Source organism: Phasianus colchicus, chromosome 18 (genome assembly GCF_987193195.1).
Source record: "Phasianus colchicus chromosome 18, bPhaCol1.hap1.1, whole genome shotgun sequence".
In the NCBI taxonomy this organism is placed as follows: domain Eukaryota; kingdom Metazoa; phylum Chordata; class Aves; order Galliformes; family Phasianidae; genus Phasianus; species Phasianus colchicus.
The window spans coordinates 10979809-10999042 of record NC_143453.1 but is presented as its reverse complement, the minus strand read 5'-3'; the positions used below and the strand labels follow the sequence as shown (position 1 = coordinate 10999042).

The 19234-nt window shown below is 39.3% G+C and overlaps 1 protein-coding gene across 10 annotated transcripts in view; it reads left to right on the top strand.

Annotated features, from left to right (window-relative positions):
* The window catches only part of GALNT9 (polypeptide N-acetylgalactosaminyltransferase 9), a 439027-nt gene that overhangs the window by 320643 nt on the left and 99150 nt on the right, over nt 1-19234 (top strand). For all 10 annotated transcript variants that reach the window (XM_090120751.1, XM_090120750.1, XM_031592751.2 and 7 more), the window contains 3 exons: nt 11279-11464; nt 14937-15074; nt 17315-17410. In XM_090120751.1, the coding sequence (XP_089976877.1) occupies nt 11279-11464; nt 14937-15074; nt 17315-17410 (420 nt within the window). The remainder of the gene's footprint in view (nt 1-11278; nt 11465-14936; nt 15075-17314; nt 17411-19234) is intronic.

Here is a 19234-nt window from a genome sequence, read left to right as displayed (position 1 = left end):
TGTCAGGACAAAAGTCCTTGCATAAAAGCAAGGAATGACAATACAAAATGTTTCTAACCTCTGCTGAGCTGTGTCTTACAGTTGTCTCCAAGGACCAGGATGGAGCTTCTGTTGATGCTCAGTGTGATAAATGTCACCATGTGGGCCAGTGTGAGGCAGTCCGATACAAGGATGAAGAACAGGAGATAAATTTAGGTGAAATTCTTTTAGCTGTAGCTTACTTTTCTCTTTGGCTAAGCAAAAAGTAATGAATCCAAAGTGGAGAATGTGGACTTGGTTCAAAGCATGTGGCTTTCTTCTGCATTGTTTATTTTCAAGACTGTCTCTAACTGAAGGTTTTTTAGAAATCTGCTCAGAAGATTGGTATGTAAGTTCCTGGCCTAGGAGTGAAGAGTTGTCATAAATGACTCAATTGTGAAGGTTTTATAGCCAAAAGATAAACATCAGTTTTTCTTAGTAATCAGTTCGTGTTCTTTGAGTCTGCAGCAGGACAGTAATTTTCCAAACAATTTTTTGGGGACAAGAGAATACACGTTTGGCTGAGGATATTTCATATCTGAGGTTATCCATTGATAAAGGAGAATACTTTTTTTTTTTTTTTAACTCTCAAAAATAGATATTTTCTGATGTTGAACTAAAATATTTTGCTTTATCTGAAATGACTTTTTTCCATGTTTTGAGTTCCCCAGTGCTTTCTTGAAACCATATCTGTATCTCTATATATTTAACTTTTAGAAATCTCTTGCAAACAAAGAACATTCCTTATCTGCTCAAAACTTTAATAATATAGGACACTACCTTCCCAATAAGCTGAAGCTAATATTTACAGTGTATGATTGTGATGACACTTTTAGCTCTTGGGAAAAATACTGCCAAATCTGTATTTTCACGTTCTCATGTTAGATGGACTGTGTTCTGTTCAGTTTAAGGTAATAAAAACACACCTAGCTAGTCTTACAAGTCACAATCAATGTCTTTCTGTTGGATTCATTATGTGAGAAAACAAAAAATAAAAACAAAATCCAGAAATGAGAAATCCTCCAAACAAAATATTTGTCAACTGAACAAGCCTTAGTCTAAATCTTTGTGACTGGGAATAACTAGTCTTGAGGAACTGAGATGACATGAGAATACAAGGCTGTGGCTGGAGATATACCTCACTTCAGGTTTCCCTGGAGAGCCATGGAATCTCAAAAGGTCCTTTGCAGTCCCAAAATTTGGATGTTCTTCAGAGAATTGTCTGTCAGATACTCAAACAAGATTTTTCTTTCGCCTTTTACCCACATCTTGTTCCTTTACCAGCTCCTTAGGCGATGTATGGAGCATTCTGTTCAGATGAAATAGTTCGGTTTGTCAGTCACTTTACAGCCTGTGATTGATGCTATTATCTGTTCATTAATAGCAGCAATAAAGCATATAAGCAGAATGAATGAGTAGGACATAATAGTGCTTCCGCTAACATTCGTCTTCTCTGTGCCTTTCCTCCACTGTATCCAAAAATTGTTCCAGACCTGCACTGTCCTTTATTCAGAGAGATGGATTCAAAGCGTGTTGTAACCATCACGTGCTTTTTGGCATTTTAGTTTTTGGCTGGGAGGGAATGTAACACAGAGGCACTGCTTTCAAACTTCAGAGAGGTCTTTCAGTGTTTGACTTTGATGCGCCCTGACTTTCTCTGTACAAATTATCCTATTCCAGTTGTTTTGGGGCAACTCTCCTCCTGCGCCTTCTGATAGCACTGGGAGCTTTATGTTTTTCGTGGGAAGAGAATCTTAATCATGGGTTTGTCAGCTGAAGTAAATAAGCATTCCCAGTGAAGGTCATGCTCACATCTACATTTTATGTCTAATAAGAATTTGGCATTTATTGTATGAAAGATAACATCATCTGAATTCAATGATCATGTATTGGTTTAGTGAGCAGGTGCCTATTTCCAGCAGATGAACTTGTCCCTCATAAGCAGGTGATGATTTGTGTATTTGTTTTTTTAATATATGTTACATCTTCAGCTTCCTGAGTTGATTTAGGATGGGGAGATAGGAAAGGATGACTAGAATGTCTAAAATGATTTGTCTACTGCTGCTTTTTATTATTATTATTATTATTTTTGCATTGCTCACCTCTTTTTTATTAATTATCCTCATAGAGATTGGTTTTTGGTAAAAAAAATTCTACCTCCAGCTTGAGTTTTGCTAATCAGAGTAGAAGAGAGAATGCTTTAGTGTAGTGTCACCAGGCTGGCCGTTTTCTGTACTTATGAGAGATGGGTTCGTGCTATTCCTTACGGCTGTATTATCTCTGCTGTGCACTTGAAGTACTAAGACTTAGTGAGATTTATAGAACTATTAAGAATGACTATCAGGTATATCTCCTAGATGATAATATTCATTGTTCTGTGTTCCTACAACTGCTCCCTTGGGAAGGTCATAGAGGAGGAACAAGATAGAATTAATGCTTTGAAAAACAAGAGTGCACCCTGCACCATCAATAACTCTGTGGGTCACGTCTGACAAACTTGAATTTAAAGAGTGTTCCCAAGAGACAGAAACTGGCACGGTTCCCCAAGCACTGAAAATCCGGTGTCAGAATTCACTGGGTCGCTTTTGCTCCATTCTGCCATTTTTTCAAGTGATGTTTGTCACGCTTTCCTTCCTCTTTTGACACCGGCACTTCTCTGGAGATGGTTACGTAGCAGAGCTGATGGAGAACTCGCACCTCTCATCTCAGGTAGCTTCCACCGTATGTCCTGGTGAATGAGCACCACTGCTGGCGTGGCCTCTCCAGTTCAGGTGCCAGCACGTGAACATATCTACCAGCTGGCAAGTGTGCCTCATCTGTCCTGGCTTCATAATGCGGCCTCTGAGCCCCGTGTCTGACCGCGGCGCTTCTTTGAGCCCATTAGGAACGCTGAATCTCTGTGGCTTCTCATAACCACATTCAAAGCTGTATTCAGGCTGACAACCCAGATGACTTCAGGGTCTAAAATATTAGTAATTAATCTGAGTTTGTAGTGTTTCTGCATTAGAGAAAGCTTTTGCTTGTAATAGCCTTTGTTTGAATGTATTATTCTGAGTAGATCGGCATGCTAAAATTTGCATTGTAAAAAATTGTTTTGGAACAAAGTAAGATCTAATGAGCACATAGTAAATCCCTTGGCTCTGCAGTAGAGTCACAATATGCATAATAGCTCTTCCTGAATGAATCCCTTGCAGCCTAAAAGCTTTTTTCTTTAAAATAAAATAGCAAGCCTGCAGGATTTAGTGCAGACAATATGCGAAGATCGTTTAAGGGGCTGTTGTGGAAAGAGAAAACAAATGATGACGACTCCACTTAGGCTCCTTTGAAAGGACCCTTTGTGATCACTTCATTAGGCAGTCTGTTTAAATATTTTCTTTATTCAAGAATGACTTTATTCTAATGGAAGCATCAATAAATTCCACTTTGTCTTTTCTTCCTCCCTGTGGTCTCAGCTGAAGTGCCAGGAAGCATTTTATCATTTCTCAGGCTTTTTACTGGAGGTTCAATGTACAGTAAGTATTATTCCTTTAGCAAAAGAATGGAAATGGGAACTAATGATATTACACAAGAACACTGAGAACTGTCTTTCATTTAAAAATAAATCAAAAGTTGAACTCCTGCCTCTTGCTTTCATCCCAAGTTAGCTCAGGTAATGATTGAAGTGTGATGTTAGTAGAGGTTCTGCCTAGTTTTTGGCTAATGTCTTTGTCAGAAAAGGCACCTTTGAGTAATGCGCTTGCTGTCTGCCCTTACTGCAAGGTTAGAAGTAGTTTGTCTCCTAGATGTACTAGCCTAGGCATCCTAAATAATGTGGAAACCATTCCATTTGCCGTTCTGAAGAAAGTTAATTAAAATCAGAATGATGAGAGATTGCCAGAGAGGTTGTGGAGTTTCCATCCTTGGAGATATTCAAAGTCTGGATGTGCTCTGGGCAGCCTGTAGGTAACCCTGCTTGAGCTGGGGGGTTGGAGCAGATGTCCTCCAGTCGTAACCACTGTTCTCTGGTTCTGAGTTCAGCTGCCACCTGCCCTGATATGACTGACTCTGGACTTGGGACAGAATTTTTTCTTTTTTTAATTTCTGAGTTTAAATTTGAAACCTATGTAATGCTCAGCTGATATTGTCTTGAGCCTCTTTTAAGCAGTGTCCACATGAGCGCTGGACTTCAGGCGGTGTTGTACACTGCTTTTCTTTCTTGAAAAGCTTCTGAAGCTTTTCAGTCAGCGTTGTTTGGTGTTTCGGCTGCACGTTGGTAAAGCTCGGAGTGTGGCAGAACAGGTATTTCCTTAAGAATTTAAATGCTGCAGGGGCTCAGCTGCAGATTTTCTGATGTAAGCTTAATGTATGCCTTTATCCTTTGCTGAGACTTGAATTTAGAGGGAGACTTTTCTCTGTGGTCTTTTGGGATAAATGAGAAGGAGCAACCTAAAGCAATCACACGAATGAGACATGAGGAGCAAGGATGACTGGCTGGTCTGTAATGCTGTTTCATGAATCCCACATGGATTGTGTTTTTCTGAGGCCAGTTGGTTGGATTTTAACAGTTACTGTGCAAACAGTGTCTGCACTGACAGATTGGCAGAAACGACTGACAGTGGTTCTATTGATTTGGGAAAAAAAAAGTTGAGAAAATTTGTAAAAATGCAGAAAATTCTTTTCATCAAGTGTATTCTGAAAGCATATATTATGAGGAGCATCTGGCTGAGACAATTACCAAACTAAACTGGAGACACCCAACTGCATTTGCTTTGTGCAAGCAAAAATGTTTGGGGCTGCAGAAAATGACATTATCTGCAATTACACCAGCAGACATCTGCAGCCTCTTTCAGAGCTGAGGAGCATTCAGAGAAAGCAGAGTAGTTATCACAAGTCTGTGCAGCTTATGGGTATATCTCAAAGCAATCTCCTGTGCCTGTTAGTTGTGTGATAGGGACTGTTACCATCTCCCGGAGCACTCTGAGGTGCCAACGTTCATCCATTTGCTAAGGAAAAGAGGTGTTTGAAAATTAAAAGCTTGCCCTTGGATAGGCTGTCCTTTCCCCATTCCCATCCCTCAGTGTTTCCTCTCCTGTCAGACCTTAACGTCATCCATAAGCGATTATGTCAACAAGCTTGGTGGCACAAAAACAGCCATACCTACAGCTGGCAACACAGCGTGCCAGCATTTCCCACAGCCCAGGCCCATGAGGCTGCCTGCTTTGCAGCGGGAAGCTGTTAAGTTTCCATCTCACAACATTTTGCTCCTTAAGTGGCAATAACAGATCATCTTCTCCATGTGAGATGTTATTTTAGTCTTTGAAATCCCAGTTAATGCTTAGTTGAAGCACGGCACGGCCTATGCAGCACGGCACCTGCTGTGTCCACCCATCACCAGCCCACTCTCGTTTCTCTGAAGGTTTTTTTTTGCCATTTCCATCCACCATCACCAAGGCGGTGCAGAAAGTGTTTTACAGGAGGGAATTCTGCAGAGAAGCATCAGCTTCTTCCCCAGGCAGGCCTGTGTCAAAGGTGCAGTATCCTTTGCAAAACTGTGCAAAATGTGGATTTATGAAGATCAGATTAATGCTTAAAGTATAATGGGACATTTTATTATAATTTTAAATCCTATCTTCTCACTCCCATTGCAGCCAGCATGTTAAATTATCAGACTTCATTCTTTACACACAAAATTTATCTTTGCAGCAAGATAGCAGTTGCTGAGTGTGAGTTTCTCTGGAACATGTTTCAATTTCTTCACACTCATCTATTTCTCTTCTATAAGAGGGTTAGTGGGAGGGTTTTAACTTCTCAGTGCTGTCACAACTGGGATCTTAGCTGGCATGAGAGCCTGTGTCACCTCTGAGAACATTCCAAGGACACCCTCTAAATTTGCTCCTTGAAGAGCCACCAGAGAGATTTTTAAAATGTTCATCAGTTGAATGTCTCACTGCAAGATCATCACAGTCCCACTGCCTTTTTCTCAAAAAGCAGCTCATCTGCAAATATTAGAAAACCCAGAGGGAATAAAACAAAGAAGTCAAACTCTAATCAATTCTAACAGATTCTAAAGGTTAGTCAAGTGTCTATGAAATGAATTTTTGACTTTCCTATGAAAAAAAAAGTTCCATTTTAAACCTTCCATGAATGCTCACAGTAGGCTACTCTACAAGAGGATCTAATGTGTCCTGGAAAATAAGTTTCAAAAGCAGCCAGATTCCAAGTACTCATATTGAGGCAACCAAAATAATAATAGCAGTAATTAGATAATGCTGATGCCATACACACGGAATTTATATGACTGCATCTACTTTATCCTCCGTAACTGTGCTCCAAGTTTGTGCTGTGGAAACTGCATGAGCCAGGAAAAAACATGAGCGCCCCGCATGGAATTCAGCCCTCCAAAATCAGCAGTCTGCAAGTGCTGCTGTGTGTTCCCAGCTCCACAAGGCAGCAGGAGCAGCAGGGACTGGTATTTACATATCTGTGTGATAAGACTATTCTGGGGACAGAAATAGCTTTTATGCATGAGATCTTGTCTCACTCCCTATATATCCACCACTAGCAGATTATCTATAAACTGCTGTTAGGAGGAGTGGAAATCACGTAGTCAGAGGCTGTGATAAAGGGTGTTGTGATCAGTCAAGAAAGGAAGGACCCATTTGGGTCCTTTAGTGTGCAGGCATCGGTCAGATATTTATCCTGTAATCTTGAATGAAACATACAATCTGTGAATCTTGAGATGTGATTTCTGCCTTTTTCAGTTTTGTTTTTGGCAGCCAAAAGCTTTTCTGATGTAAGCTGTTCTGTCCCAGCATGGAAAGACTTCTTGCTCTGTAAGTGCCCCATTAAATAGCACAGACGATTCTGAGATCTAAGAGTTGAGACTTTTTTAAACCATAATTATGGATGTTTTTAAAGCTGATCACAAAAATGCTGTCAGTGAACAACATGAGACCATGTGATTAATTTTTCCATATGAGCTGTTTGATTATGACAGCTTCCTAGTTTCAGATAGCTTCCAATGTGGACTGAAAAGCAGACAAAGAGCACTTTATCTAGCACTTCTGATTAAATGTGACACTCCAGTCAGCACTGAGAATACGTAGAGGAAAGAAAAGCCATAAAACCCCATTAGAAAAAAAGAAAATGTCAGGCTATAAATTACTCTGAAATATCAATTTTCAGCAAGCTATGTAAATTGTCAATAACAGGGATGCAAGAACCATAAGTGTGCTATATTCATGCTAATTTTTTGTTACTAGAGTGTGCATTAGAAGAGTTGACACATCCATTAAGGACTGGAGGATAACTGGAGGGCTCCTGCACGTTGGGTGAACAAAGACCTTATTGGCACTGCTCACATTTAATTTGAAGGATGCTTTCTGATTTAGACCTCGTTGGTGCATGGCTGACCAGAGATGCCAACAAAACAACATCATCTTCCTATGCATGTTTTTAATGTTAAAAGGCTTCTTTGACTTCATCAAGCCAGACATTTTCCCATACCTTTGCATACAGATGGATTTTATGTTACACAGTGGTGTTTAAGAAGCTGTACCTGTTTGGACTGTACTGCCCACACTGTGCATCCTCTGCACTTCAGGTACCACAGCTGTTACCAGAAAGTGCTCAGACTTCTTTCACCTTGAGGAACTGCAGTGTAAACACTGTCAGATCTCCTTATCTATAGCAATGGTTTAAGGCATCTTTATCTCCAGGCCATTTGTGTGCTGAGAAGGGCTGAGAGCCTGCTGGCTTCCTTCAAATGTAATGGACAGATTTTCAGGGCATTTCCTGCTGATAAATTAAAACAGCAGGAGAAGGCTGCAGTTTGACGAAATTTCTAATTCAGAGCAAGTACATCTCTTAATGTTGTCCAAATGTTGGGTTTTGCTGTTTTTGCAATGAAAATGTGGGGGGTTGGTTTAGACTGACCTTTCAGTTTGAAATATGCTTATACTAAACAAGCCTTTAACACAGAACAGAACATCTCAAAATCATCACTGGTTCCATTTAGCAGAATATTTTGGGATTTGGGGGGGAGCAGAGGAGGTTTAGGGATGACGAAGTGCCTGCATTCCTACCAGTGAAAAACATTTACGTAATTCTTGACAATTTAGGTCAGCAAGATTTCTGAAAGCTTTGAAAATTCTTTCATGATAGGAAAATCTTTTCCAGTCCAGTTGTGGGGTGGGTGTGAGGTCTGGAGGACATCCATCTTTGACAGGCTTCACATTGAAAATGGAAGAAAACCTGAGATTCCTGTCTTGTAAGAATTCCCACACTGAGCTATTATAAAACATGGATATGGATATCTAAGCTGCTTTAAAATCTTTTTCCATCTCATCTTTTGGCTTCATGCGGAAAAGAAAGTCTGAAATCTGAGAGGTTATTCCTATGGAGTGCTGCTCAGGTGGAGTTCAGCACTTTTTCTGTAAAACATCAGAGTCCACTTCTAGCTGAAGGATGTGCTGAACATCCACCTCTGAAGCACTGCCTCTGGCAGAAACCAGTGTAGAAAGGCCAAGTGACATGCTCTGCTGGGTACAGCAGAACCGAGGGGACCTTGCTACCACGTGCAGGTTGCAAAGCTGATTCTCACTGCTTTCTTAAAGCTGCCTACAAGTAATTTTTTCCTTTCAGCAAAGGACTGCTGAAGGTGCCACTGGCTCTTGGAAAAGGATAAAACACATGGCTGCTACAACACAACCGTGAGTTGCATGGTAACAGTCTGTACAACCAAGTTTCTTCTTGTCTGGCAGCAATTCAGCAACGGGAGCACGGGGATTTACAACCTCTTAAAGTCATGTAGCTTAGCTGCCTTCAGAGAACTTTGGTAATGCACAGCTTTAGGCCATGGTAAACAAGGCACTCTATGTCTCATCTTGGTTTTTCTATGACAAATAGGATACAGTGTCTAGCTGACTGCTTTATATTATACAATATAAATATATTACGTGCAATAAAAATATTCTATATCAGTATAATATAATAGTTACATTGTAGGGCAGCCATCTCAGGTGTATAGGAACAGCTAATAATTAGCACGAGTAAATCATTGTAGCACAAACCACAAACATTATCATTCCACATGTAATTTATCCCTGATGTGAGTACTTGTTCTTCTTAATACTTAATATGTCTGTTTATAGAAAAGTTGATTGAGATAATTAGCAGTAAAAATGCTAAGGTAACACAGCTATGGTAACATTTATATTGCTATCAATTTTGTTTATAGCAGCCTAAAGACCAATGCCGAAATTAGAAATTAACTACAATTAGCAAATAAATTGAGTGTCTCTTGGAATTACTTGATCATGTCTTAAAACGCTGCACAGTGTGATGCTCACGGAGGCAAAGCCAAGTCCCTGGGCTGTGCCAGCTGCACTGTTTGCTTCTCTGTTCTTGCTGCTTATCAGCTGCAGCACGGCAACTTTGCCGCCTGTATCCACCTTGCCCAGCACACGGGTAGATGGTGGCCTGGTGCTGTGTGGCCTGCTGCTGCCCAGGGATCTACGCGCTTCCCCATCCCCTATGCTGTGCAGGGATTAGGAATGTCATCCTATCCAGGAAAACATCTCCCACTTGTGTTAGAAGTTGCACATTCCCAGAACAAACAAGTCATCCGAGGTGAATTGGCATCTTCATAGGAAGCAAAATTTCCTTGGATATTTCCTAGCTGTCTCCTTTGTCAGAGGCTGTTTCATTCCTTTCCTCTCTGTAACACATTCTGTCACCTTAAAGAGCAAAATGGGGCTGAGAGGGGAGGGAAAGAGCTGACGGAATGTAAATGTAAAGCAATTTAGACGACCGCAGATGGGGCGGTCGCAGCACGGCACAGATCTGTGCTGACTGCTGAGCACTGGGCTGACAGCGGGAGCGTTAGCTGGCCTGAGGCTGCTGCTGGCTTCTCTTCTTTCTCTATTTCTTTTTCTTTTATTTTCTGCCCTGCTTTCTTCAAAGCTAGGTGTCTCAGTTCCCTGTGGATTTCTTCTGGGGAGAATTTATCACTGGTAAATAACTATTTGTGTTGAATTTGCAGATAAACTGAAGTATTTTCTTTAATGTTGCAGTTTAGTACGCTTTCCTTTTCAAGTTTGCATGAGCACAGGCATCTGAAGGCAATAAATCTGTCGTTCAGATAATGTATTTGCCCTTGGTACCAAAATATACAATAAAAATTACAAGGTCATTAACCATATGAAGAGAAAGGAAAACGAGCTGTGTATTAAAAAGCTGTGTGCCGGGGTGGGGTGGGCCAACAGCGGTATACTGAAGTGTACTGCTCATCTGCCCTTCTCATCATGAGAATCAATTAATTCCTTTCTTTTTCATAGCACTTCCCCTTTGCACTGAGAAACCTCAGCATATGCCAGTCCAAATTTATGAGCAGTGTGTTTTCTGGCATTTTTCATTTATCAAGTGCAAGCTCCTGTGGCCAGTGATTTACTGTAGGACTGCTCAGAAAGCAGCAAATAAGTATTATCTAACAATGTATTAAAAAAATACAAACTGGAAGAGACAATTTTATCTCTGCTTCCCAAGCAATTTATCTCTGTCCATGAGAAGGCAGGTTGCGGGGAGAATAGTCCTGGAATTGTTCTGGAGTGCATCTGGTCTGGAAATGAGTTTTTACGTGCAGTAAAGGGAAGCTTTGGAAAGCAATAGATTATTTTTAAAGTTTTAATATATTTTATTTATTTCAGTTAGACTGCAGTACCAGGTGCAGACCTGACAGCATTGAAACCTGAGGGTTTTCATTGCATGAGTCTAGCCTCACTGATTGAGAGGCAGCTCCTCTTTGTTTCCCAGCATGGAGTTCAGGCTGTAAATAATCAACAGGGAAAAATGGCACTGTATGACGACGGTGGTGCTCAGAAGTGTTGGTATAGTCCACACTTAGGCCCTTTTATCCATCTTCTTCAGCTCCGAGGTATTTTCACTAACAAGGACTAGGTTAAATTCGTCTACATGACACAGGTTACCACCTTGTAATTTGTCATCTTCCTAATAGTTCCAAGAACAGTGACATTATGGGGAACTTGGATATTTATGGCACCTAAACCTGTGTATCCAACATGGACAGCACCATTCATCTTTAGTCAATAAGGGTAAGAGGGGTTTCACCCTCCGAGCAATCACTCTGAATAACTCAGTAGTACGCAGTACCCATCTCAAATGATGGAACACTGTATGTGTTCTTAATTGGAGCCATTATACCCACTTAAAAAGAAAAAAGAAAAAAAAAAAAAATTGTTTGTTTTTCCTCTAACTCTCCCAGGTCTGGCAATGTGGAGGAAGTATGGAGGTGCTACCCTGCTCTCGTGTGGCACACATCGAACGCACAAAGAAACCCTACAACAATGACATCGATTACTATGCAAAGCGCAACGCCCTACGGGCTGCAGAGGTCTGGATGGATGACTTCAAGTCCCATGTTTACATGGCATGGAACATCCCCATGGCAGTAAGTATGGGCCACACTAGTCCTGAACAGAGGCAGAAGTCTGAGTAGTTGTTCCTACTTAGCAATTTGAGGTGAAGACGTTACTACAACTGTATGCAGTGGGCAAAGAGTTGGAGGAAGACTTCTTCTGTGCTGGTGAATGCTCAGAGCAGAGACTTCTGTCATAAACTTGCTTCCTATATTGCTTCCTTGGTGCGTAAGTTTTGTTGCAGGCTCTGGAGTGGTGACACAGACTTACAATTTAACTGGAGCATGATGTTTCAGGTTTATGCGCTTCCTCAGAGAAAGTCCTTAATTTAGGATGCCGTTAAACTTTGAGTTGTTCATATGCTACACTAGTGAGAACTAGAGAAATGTCCATAAATAAATATCATGATTCATCATGAGACTCCATGGACCTCACCAGGATAAAAAACAATGTGTGCAATAAAAGAATCCCACATTAACTAGTTTTATTTTCTACAGGGTGAGAGTTGCAATGTGGACACGTTCTGCTTCTTACTGTGCACGTGAATTGTTAATGGCATGTGGGGGCCCCCAGGAATCCACATAATATAAATATTAGATAAACTGCAGGTTCAATTTATTACTTGATTCTGGAAGTCTATCTCATGCTACATCTCCACAGAGCATAATTCTTCAAGAGAAGAGATATGTGTTATAGCACAGTCAGGTGGAAGCTGACTGCTGTTGTATCTTTTAGTGATATTTGCATCCAAATTATTCATGTGAAGGGGCACAGGGAGAGCAGCTGAGGGGAAGCACACACATTTCTGTAACTAAGGATAGTTTTGTTAACCCTTACATGAAGGCTTTGGCCAAAGATGATTGGGTTGAAGTAAATGGAAACAGAAAATGCTTCTGTCTGAGCCAAAAAATATGCCAGTCCAGCTGTATCACTGTGAATATTCACAGTTATGACCTAGAGTCCTTCAGAGTCATGGGAGTCCTGGCATAGATTTCACTAGATTTAGTTTTGTCCTGAATACCTACTTGTGCTTTGATAACTAGATGATATATCAAAAGTCATATTAATTAATTTCTGTCATGTTTTTGAAAATACATATACCTAAAGGAGTAATGTTTCATTTTCCTCTGTGATGTCTGAGTATGTTAGATGTTCACACCCATCAGAATTTTAATTACTGCTGTTTAGTATTGGGCATTCTCATAATACAGTATTGTGTTGAAAGTTAGGTCTGTATGAAGGTGCGTTTTGGTTGCTACTTTTGGCATGAGAACTAATTGCAGAGAATTATCTTGCCTTAGCAAGGCAGTACTGCCTAATGCATTTCTGTGATAGCAGGAGGAAGACAAAGCAGGGCTCACCTAAGCTTTTAGGGGCATTTTGGCCCTGTCTGCATCCATCTGAACAAACAGATACATAGAAACATAGTAAGTTTCTAGCAGGAAGGTGAAGGAGAAATAATCCTCGAAAATTTGTTTACTTGATGCTTTCTGCAAACAAATTCTGAGAATATAAAAGACATTTAAATAAGCATTTACACCAAAACATGATTTCCTTAATTTCTTTGAGATTACTTATTGATGTAGTTTTCTGCACTGAGCCATATAACTGTGTTTTAAAAAAAATAGGCACATCTATATACAAAGGCATAAAATCAGCAGAAGTATTGAACATTAAAATATACTTTCCATAAAATAAATTGATTGATAAAACGTACATCATAAAAATAACCCCATTAGCTTTCAGGAAAAGGAAGCTAGCATGTTAGTGCCCACAGAGTCGTTCTGCTGTAGTAGTCAGTCTAGTTGACCTAAGTAGTTTACTGGTCAAAGCCATAAGAAAAACTTTCTGTGAGAGAACTAGAAACCCTACTGCTGGGTTAAAAAGGATGTGTCTGCATAGTACATCATATGGGCACCTCATTCCTGTACCATCATGCAGTAACCCCGACTTAATGACTGTAGCTAGTATGGAACAAGGCACAGCATTTTCATAGCTGCTCAATTTGCTGCTCTTGTGATCTGTAGAAATAGCCTAGCAAGCAAGGTGTTATATTTCTTCATTATAGAATAGAAGAGAGACAAGTAAAATACATGTGTTCTGTACTTTAAAACCCATCCAAATTAACCCTTTCATAACACACACCATCTTTTCCCTTCTAAGTTACTGAGGGTCTGTTCACAGTGTGTACCTGATTGGTGGCTGGACACACCTGCAGTCTTATCCCCACAGCTCCCTATAACTTTCACCAGCAGGTCGGCGTAGCACTACTGCACTTTGCCAAATATTTGGTATGCCCTGTTTATGATCTATTCCTCGACAATTTTTATGATAAATAAAACTTATACTGAATGATTTATTGTACTGAGTGCCTCCGAGAATTGCTCTCCTTCCATTTAGCCTGAAGTAGAACATAAATTAACATTCATTTGAATGGATGCTGCATAGAGAGCTCATGACAAAGTATGCATCAGCAAGCAGCAGTGAGCACAGCAAACTCTTTATGTGGCAAATGGAAAAACCTGTTCAGTATTACACTTGTATTCTCTCCTGAAAACAAGGCATCTGTTGGGGATTCTAATAAACCCCGAGCTAAGACTTGCTGCTGTCTTGTAACCCTGCATCAGACACCATTTGGAAAACAAATATTTCCTCCAGAAAGATTTCCGTACAGGGCACTTAAGGTAGAACCATGCAAAAGCCACCAGTTTCAGTCCATTTAATTCTTTCAGCATCAGAAAAGATTTAAAAATTAGGTAACTCAGTGTCTTGATGTTGAGCTATGATGATTTATACTGGTTTATATCTACAGGCAATAACTGACCTGGTCTTTCTGAAATGTTTGAGTTTGATCATATCAATTTATTTTTGATATGCTTTTATGGAATTTTTTAGTCAAATGTGATTTAAATTCTGAAATCGAATTACAAAGAAGGTATTGAGTTTAAATGTGTTTTATAGCTTAAGTCTGTGAATGAGCTCCAGTTCCAGTAAAAACTGAATGCTGGTCTATGCAAATGTTTAATGGGGCTTAATTGCTTTTTGAGCTGCTCTGCTTTGAAGTTGTAACAGGTCTGTTCTCATTTACATTCATGAATACCCAAGGCTCTTAATAGTCTAAACCATGATCAAGCTGCTAGATCTTAGATCAGAACTACAGCTAAATTCCTTATGAATCTGAAGGCAAAGGAGTTCAGGTTTGATTGCAAACTTTTAGAATTGCTGTATGTTAACAGCATTCACATTGTTTTTTTATATTTTGATTTATGTTTGGGGTTTTTTTGCTTGTTTGTTATCCTTATTTTTCTACTGACTTGCATTAGTATTTATTGTCTGCTCTCCGCAGCAGCTGTTTGATGAGCTGCTACTCACAAAAGAGAAAGTAGAGAGGGAAATACAAGTTGGTGCACAAAATGAATTCCAATTTGGTTTCAGTTAAAAAAAAACAACAACAACTGTAAAGTCAATGTGATGAAATTTCTCTATTCTTTTTCTATTTTGTAGAACCCTGGAGTTGATTTTGGAGATGTTTCTGAAAGAATAGCTCTACGGCAGAGACTGCAGTGCCGGAGTTTTAAGTGGTACTTGGAGAATGTCTATCCTGAAATGAGAGTCTATAATAACACAGTCACTTATGGAGAGGTACTGTATGTCTTTGAAACCATGATGGCTGCATTACAGAATTCTTTTCATCTTAGTGGTCGGTGCCTATATTTGCTTCATTAATTCATTTTTGCAAATCCTCCTGGTTGGGGATAAAAAGCCACATACATGTCCTTGTACAGATGCAGTTGAGGCTACAGTTTGGCAAGCTTTTATCTCTTCAGAAAAAGCCATTAGAGAAAAATAATTCTGCTGTTTTGTGCTCAGAATCTGTATATTTTAATTTCTGCCTGTGCACAGTAATAAGTAAGGAACAGCTACTCTGAGATAGCTGAATGGACAGCTAACACTGATAAAATGTTGAATCCAAATGCACTGGAGATGTGTAGATGATGTGGTTCAGGTCAGCTTTCTGGATCATTTCTTTTCCACCTGTTAAATAGTCAAAACCACTGTATATGCTCTAACCTGATCTTTTAGGTCAAACATGCCTTCTGTGGTTTTTTAAGAGTTCATCAAGTGCCTGTAAGGTAAGGACTGCTGTGTGTCTGTGAACTGGGACGACGTTCCAGGACAGTGTTTTTAAGATTCTGTGTTAATTGCCTACTTGAATTAGGCAATAAATTTTCACACCAGTCAACTACATGGACATTCTTTCCTGCTGTCCCATTTAAATGACTTCATATAAAAATAAGTCAGGCCCTTCAGATATTGATACGAAGTGCAAGTTTTATTGCATAACACCACTCTGTATCCTAATATAACTATCTCTGGCAGTAACCAAGGAAAGACATTTAGTAAGTTCAACAGGAGCTATTAGTTACTGTCAGCTCTGAAAATGCTGCTGAGAAGAATATTGGCAGCACTGCCAATGCTGTGTCAATTACACCAGACGGGTAGGAAGCTGGGCTCTAAAAATAAGTTTGTTTCTGTTCAGTGGTCGCATTCAAAGTTCTCAAGTCACACAGGAAGTTCAGCGATGCAAGTATCCAATTCATTAAAATTTATGATAAATTGGAGCCACGCAAGCTATCTAGCTAGCACAAACTGGAATCGTCCTCTTTCTTACATGCCCATAATAAAAAAACTGCAGGCTTCATCCTAAATGATATCAAGCTTGTTATTAGTATTTTCTCTTACGGCTATTTTTCTGGAGGAAAAGGTGTTTGAGTTTTCAAGATTTTAAGGAAAATAAATGTATTGAGCAGACGTGAAACATATTGAAACAGTAGTAAAAATATATTTCCTAGTGACTCAATTCACATTTTTAAAGCTCTGTCATAAAGCTGTCTTCATGTTCTTTAGCCTTTATAGTGCGAGTCATAAAATAAACCTGCTGAAATTTAATTGCTAGGGAACCCCCTTATCCCATCAGATTGCCTGTTATGTTCATGCACTATAATGTAAAGGATTATTTACTGATTTTCCAACAAATCAGGCTGCAGCTATTCCTGTATTGTAGGGGTGGCCAGACAAGTTGTTCAGTCAAAACTCAGAGCAGCTTGTTGACTGATTCAAATCACACATCTAAACAACTTCTCATTTAAGAGATCTGTGAAAATTTTCTGTGTCCAAAATGTGCATTAGTACCTGTAGCCTGAAGAGAAAGAAAGGCCTGTAATTTCACAAGAGCTCCAGCACAGTTTTATGGACTTGTAAACTCTTCTCATCTGAGGAGATGCCTAAATTTTTGATTTGGTTGTTTCTCTGAACCCCGTCTTCAAATATATGAACCCCTTCTGTGCTGCTTATCATTGCAGTATCCTTTCAAATGATGTAAATTGCATTATATTCTTAATTGAAATAAAATTGTTTAATATGCTTTTTTTGTTCTTATATACACAATAGGAGCAAATAAAAGTGAACCACAGCCAACACCATCCTGGGCAGTTCCTTTGCTGCTGGGTAAAGTCACATTTTCAGCATGTAGGGTCTACCTCTTTTTCTACATGAGGGCAATTTGGAGCAAAATTTGACCTGAGTTTATAGAGTTCATTTTATGGGGTTTTGATCCTTGAGTAATTGATGAAAATAAAACTCTGACTCGAGTTAATAATTTTGTAAAGACAGGAGGTTGTCCAAATGATCTGTCCTTTCCTGGAGCAACTCCAGTGTTGAAGCCCTGTTGTGTATGGAGAAATGTTCCTCAGAGAAGAGGAGAATAGTTTTATCCAGTATTTGTGTCAGTAGTTGTAGTACAACTAAGTTTTATCTGGATTGGACTTGCATCTTCCAGAACAATTTCTAATACAATTATTTTCCTTCTGATTGGGCTACAGGTGCGTAACAGCAAAGCCAGTGGCTACTGCTTAGATCAGGGAGCTGAAGAGGATGACAAAGCAATCCTTTATCCATGCCATGGAATGTCCTCTCAGGTAAATAATTTAAATCCCATAATTATTGAGAAATCTGCAACTTTAAGAAATTTTCAGAAGAAACAAGAAGTAATTTATTGTGTTTAAATTGAGTATGGCAGTATCTCTTCACGTTGCAAAAGAAAATCATTGACTTCCCTCGAGTTTTTTTTGAGTGCCCTTTCCCAGATCTTACAACATGCAAATCTATACTCTGAAGATGCTAATAAGGAAAACAGAAAAATCATGATAATTTGTTTTAATAATGGAGAGATCCACCGACGATTATCAAATTTAGACTGTTTGTTTCCGTGAGCAGCTCTTCCCATTGTGACTTGGCATATTTTAGGAATCATACCTCTTTACCTTCAGTGTTGATTGGTCCAATAGTTCCTATGCAGAAATGTTTTAGCACGATGCTGATGTGATTCCCTGAATGGGCAAAAAGTTAAGCACATGTTTGCATATGAATGCAAATAAGAATATCTTTAAAATTAATACTTCTCTAAAATTGAACATTTGGGGCTTTTTAGGTCTCTGTGAATGTTATTTTCTTACAGATGTCTGGTGAATTTGAAATGACATTTCTTCTTTCCTTGCTTAATAATATTACTGTTTTGTAGATACAAGCTGGTCATTATTTAGATCTAGGACTTGAGCTACTTCTAAAATCTAATTCTAGTTTCATTTAAAGTACTGTCCAAATCAAAACTACATTAATGAGTGTTCTCATGCGTAAATAAACTCTGACCTTATCACGGACTTATGGGAGTTCACCCATATGTACATTGATTTGGAGTCCTGGCTCATACATTGCCATGGAAGCATAACAGGAGTTGTGAAATATAAATATTGCCTACTGTGGTTAATTGGAAGCTGGTTAAGAGTCAAACCTCATTAGAGCAAAGAGGACAGACTGTAATTCTTACTGACAAAATGTCCAGCGTTGGCGGAATCATTACAGGACTCCTGACTGACACTTTCACAGTAAAGGCAGAAGGGACAGAGTAAGGTAACAAAATAGTGTTGTTTAATTAGATGTAAATGAGTTTTCCAAGAAGAGTAGCTAGAGACATCGAGACACTCAGGGAGTGAGTATCTTGCTCCATTCCAATTTTGACCAGAAGACTGCAAATTTAAGTGTTTCTCAAAAGTCTCTTTCCAAAATACAATCATGCTAGCACTGAAACGAAAAATGAAATAGATATTTTGCAACCTAAAAGTGATTCTTAAAATTTTGGGGCCTAAAGCAGCTCTGAGATAGCATCTAGCTCTGACCAGTTTCTTTCATCCATTTCAACCAAGCTTTCTGTTTACTTTGGAGGAAAACTTAAGGAACAAGTCATTGCCTGTAAGTAATTGCCAAATAAACTGGGCAGCTCTTCTCAGGTGCAAATAACAATCCATAAGTTACACACTGCATAAAATATTGAAGACGGGTGGTGACCAATTCAGTCTCTTCTGGCTCAGTTCCACTACTTGTCTCCAATATCTCATCTGTTTGAAATTCCCAAAAAAGCCTTTAAATTACAGCCACAAAATAGAGCACTCTTGTATTAGCATTTTATAAAAGCATAGAAAGAGAAAGCTACTCTTCTCAAGCCCTTAAAATCCAAAGTAATCTCTGCATGAGAGAATTATTAAAGTATGAGTAAGGCAAGAAGTTAATCTACCAAGTCATCCTGCAGCAGTTTCCATTTCACTCAGTAAGAAACGCCAGGCAAAAGGCAAAGGTGATGTTTTATCTAAGTTTAGTATTTCACAGACAAGTATGGGTTGGAGCCACTCAAATGCAGCCAAGTTAATTAATGATTACACAGCTGGAAAAGTTCTATCATCTCATCA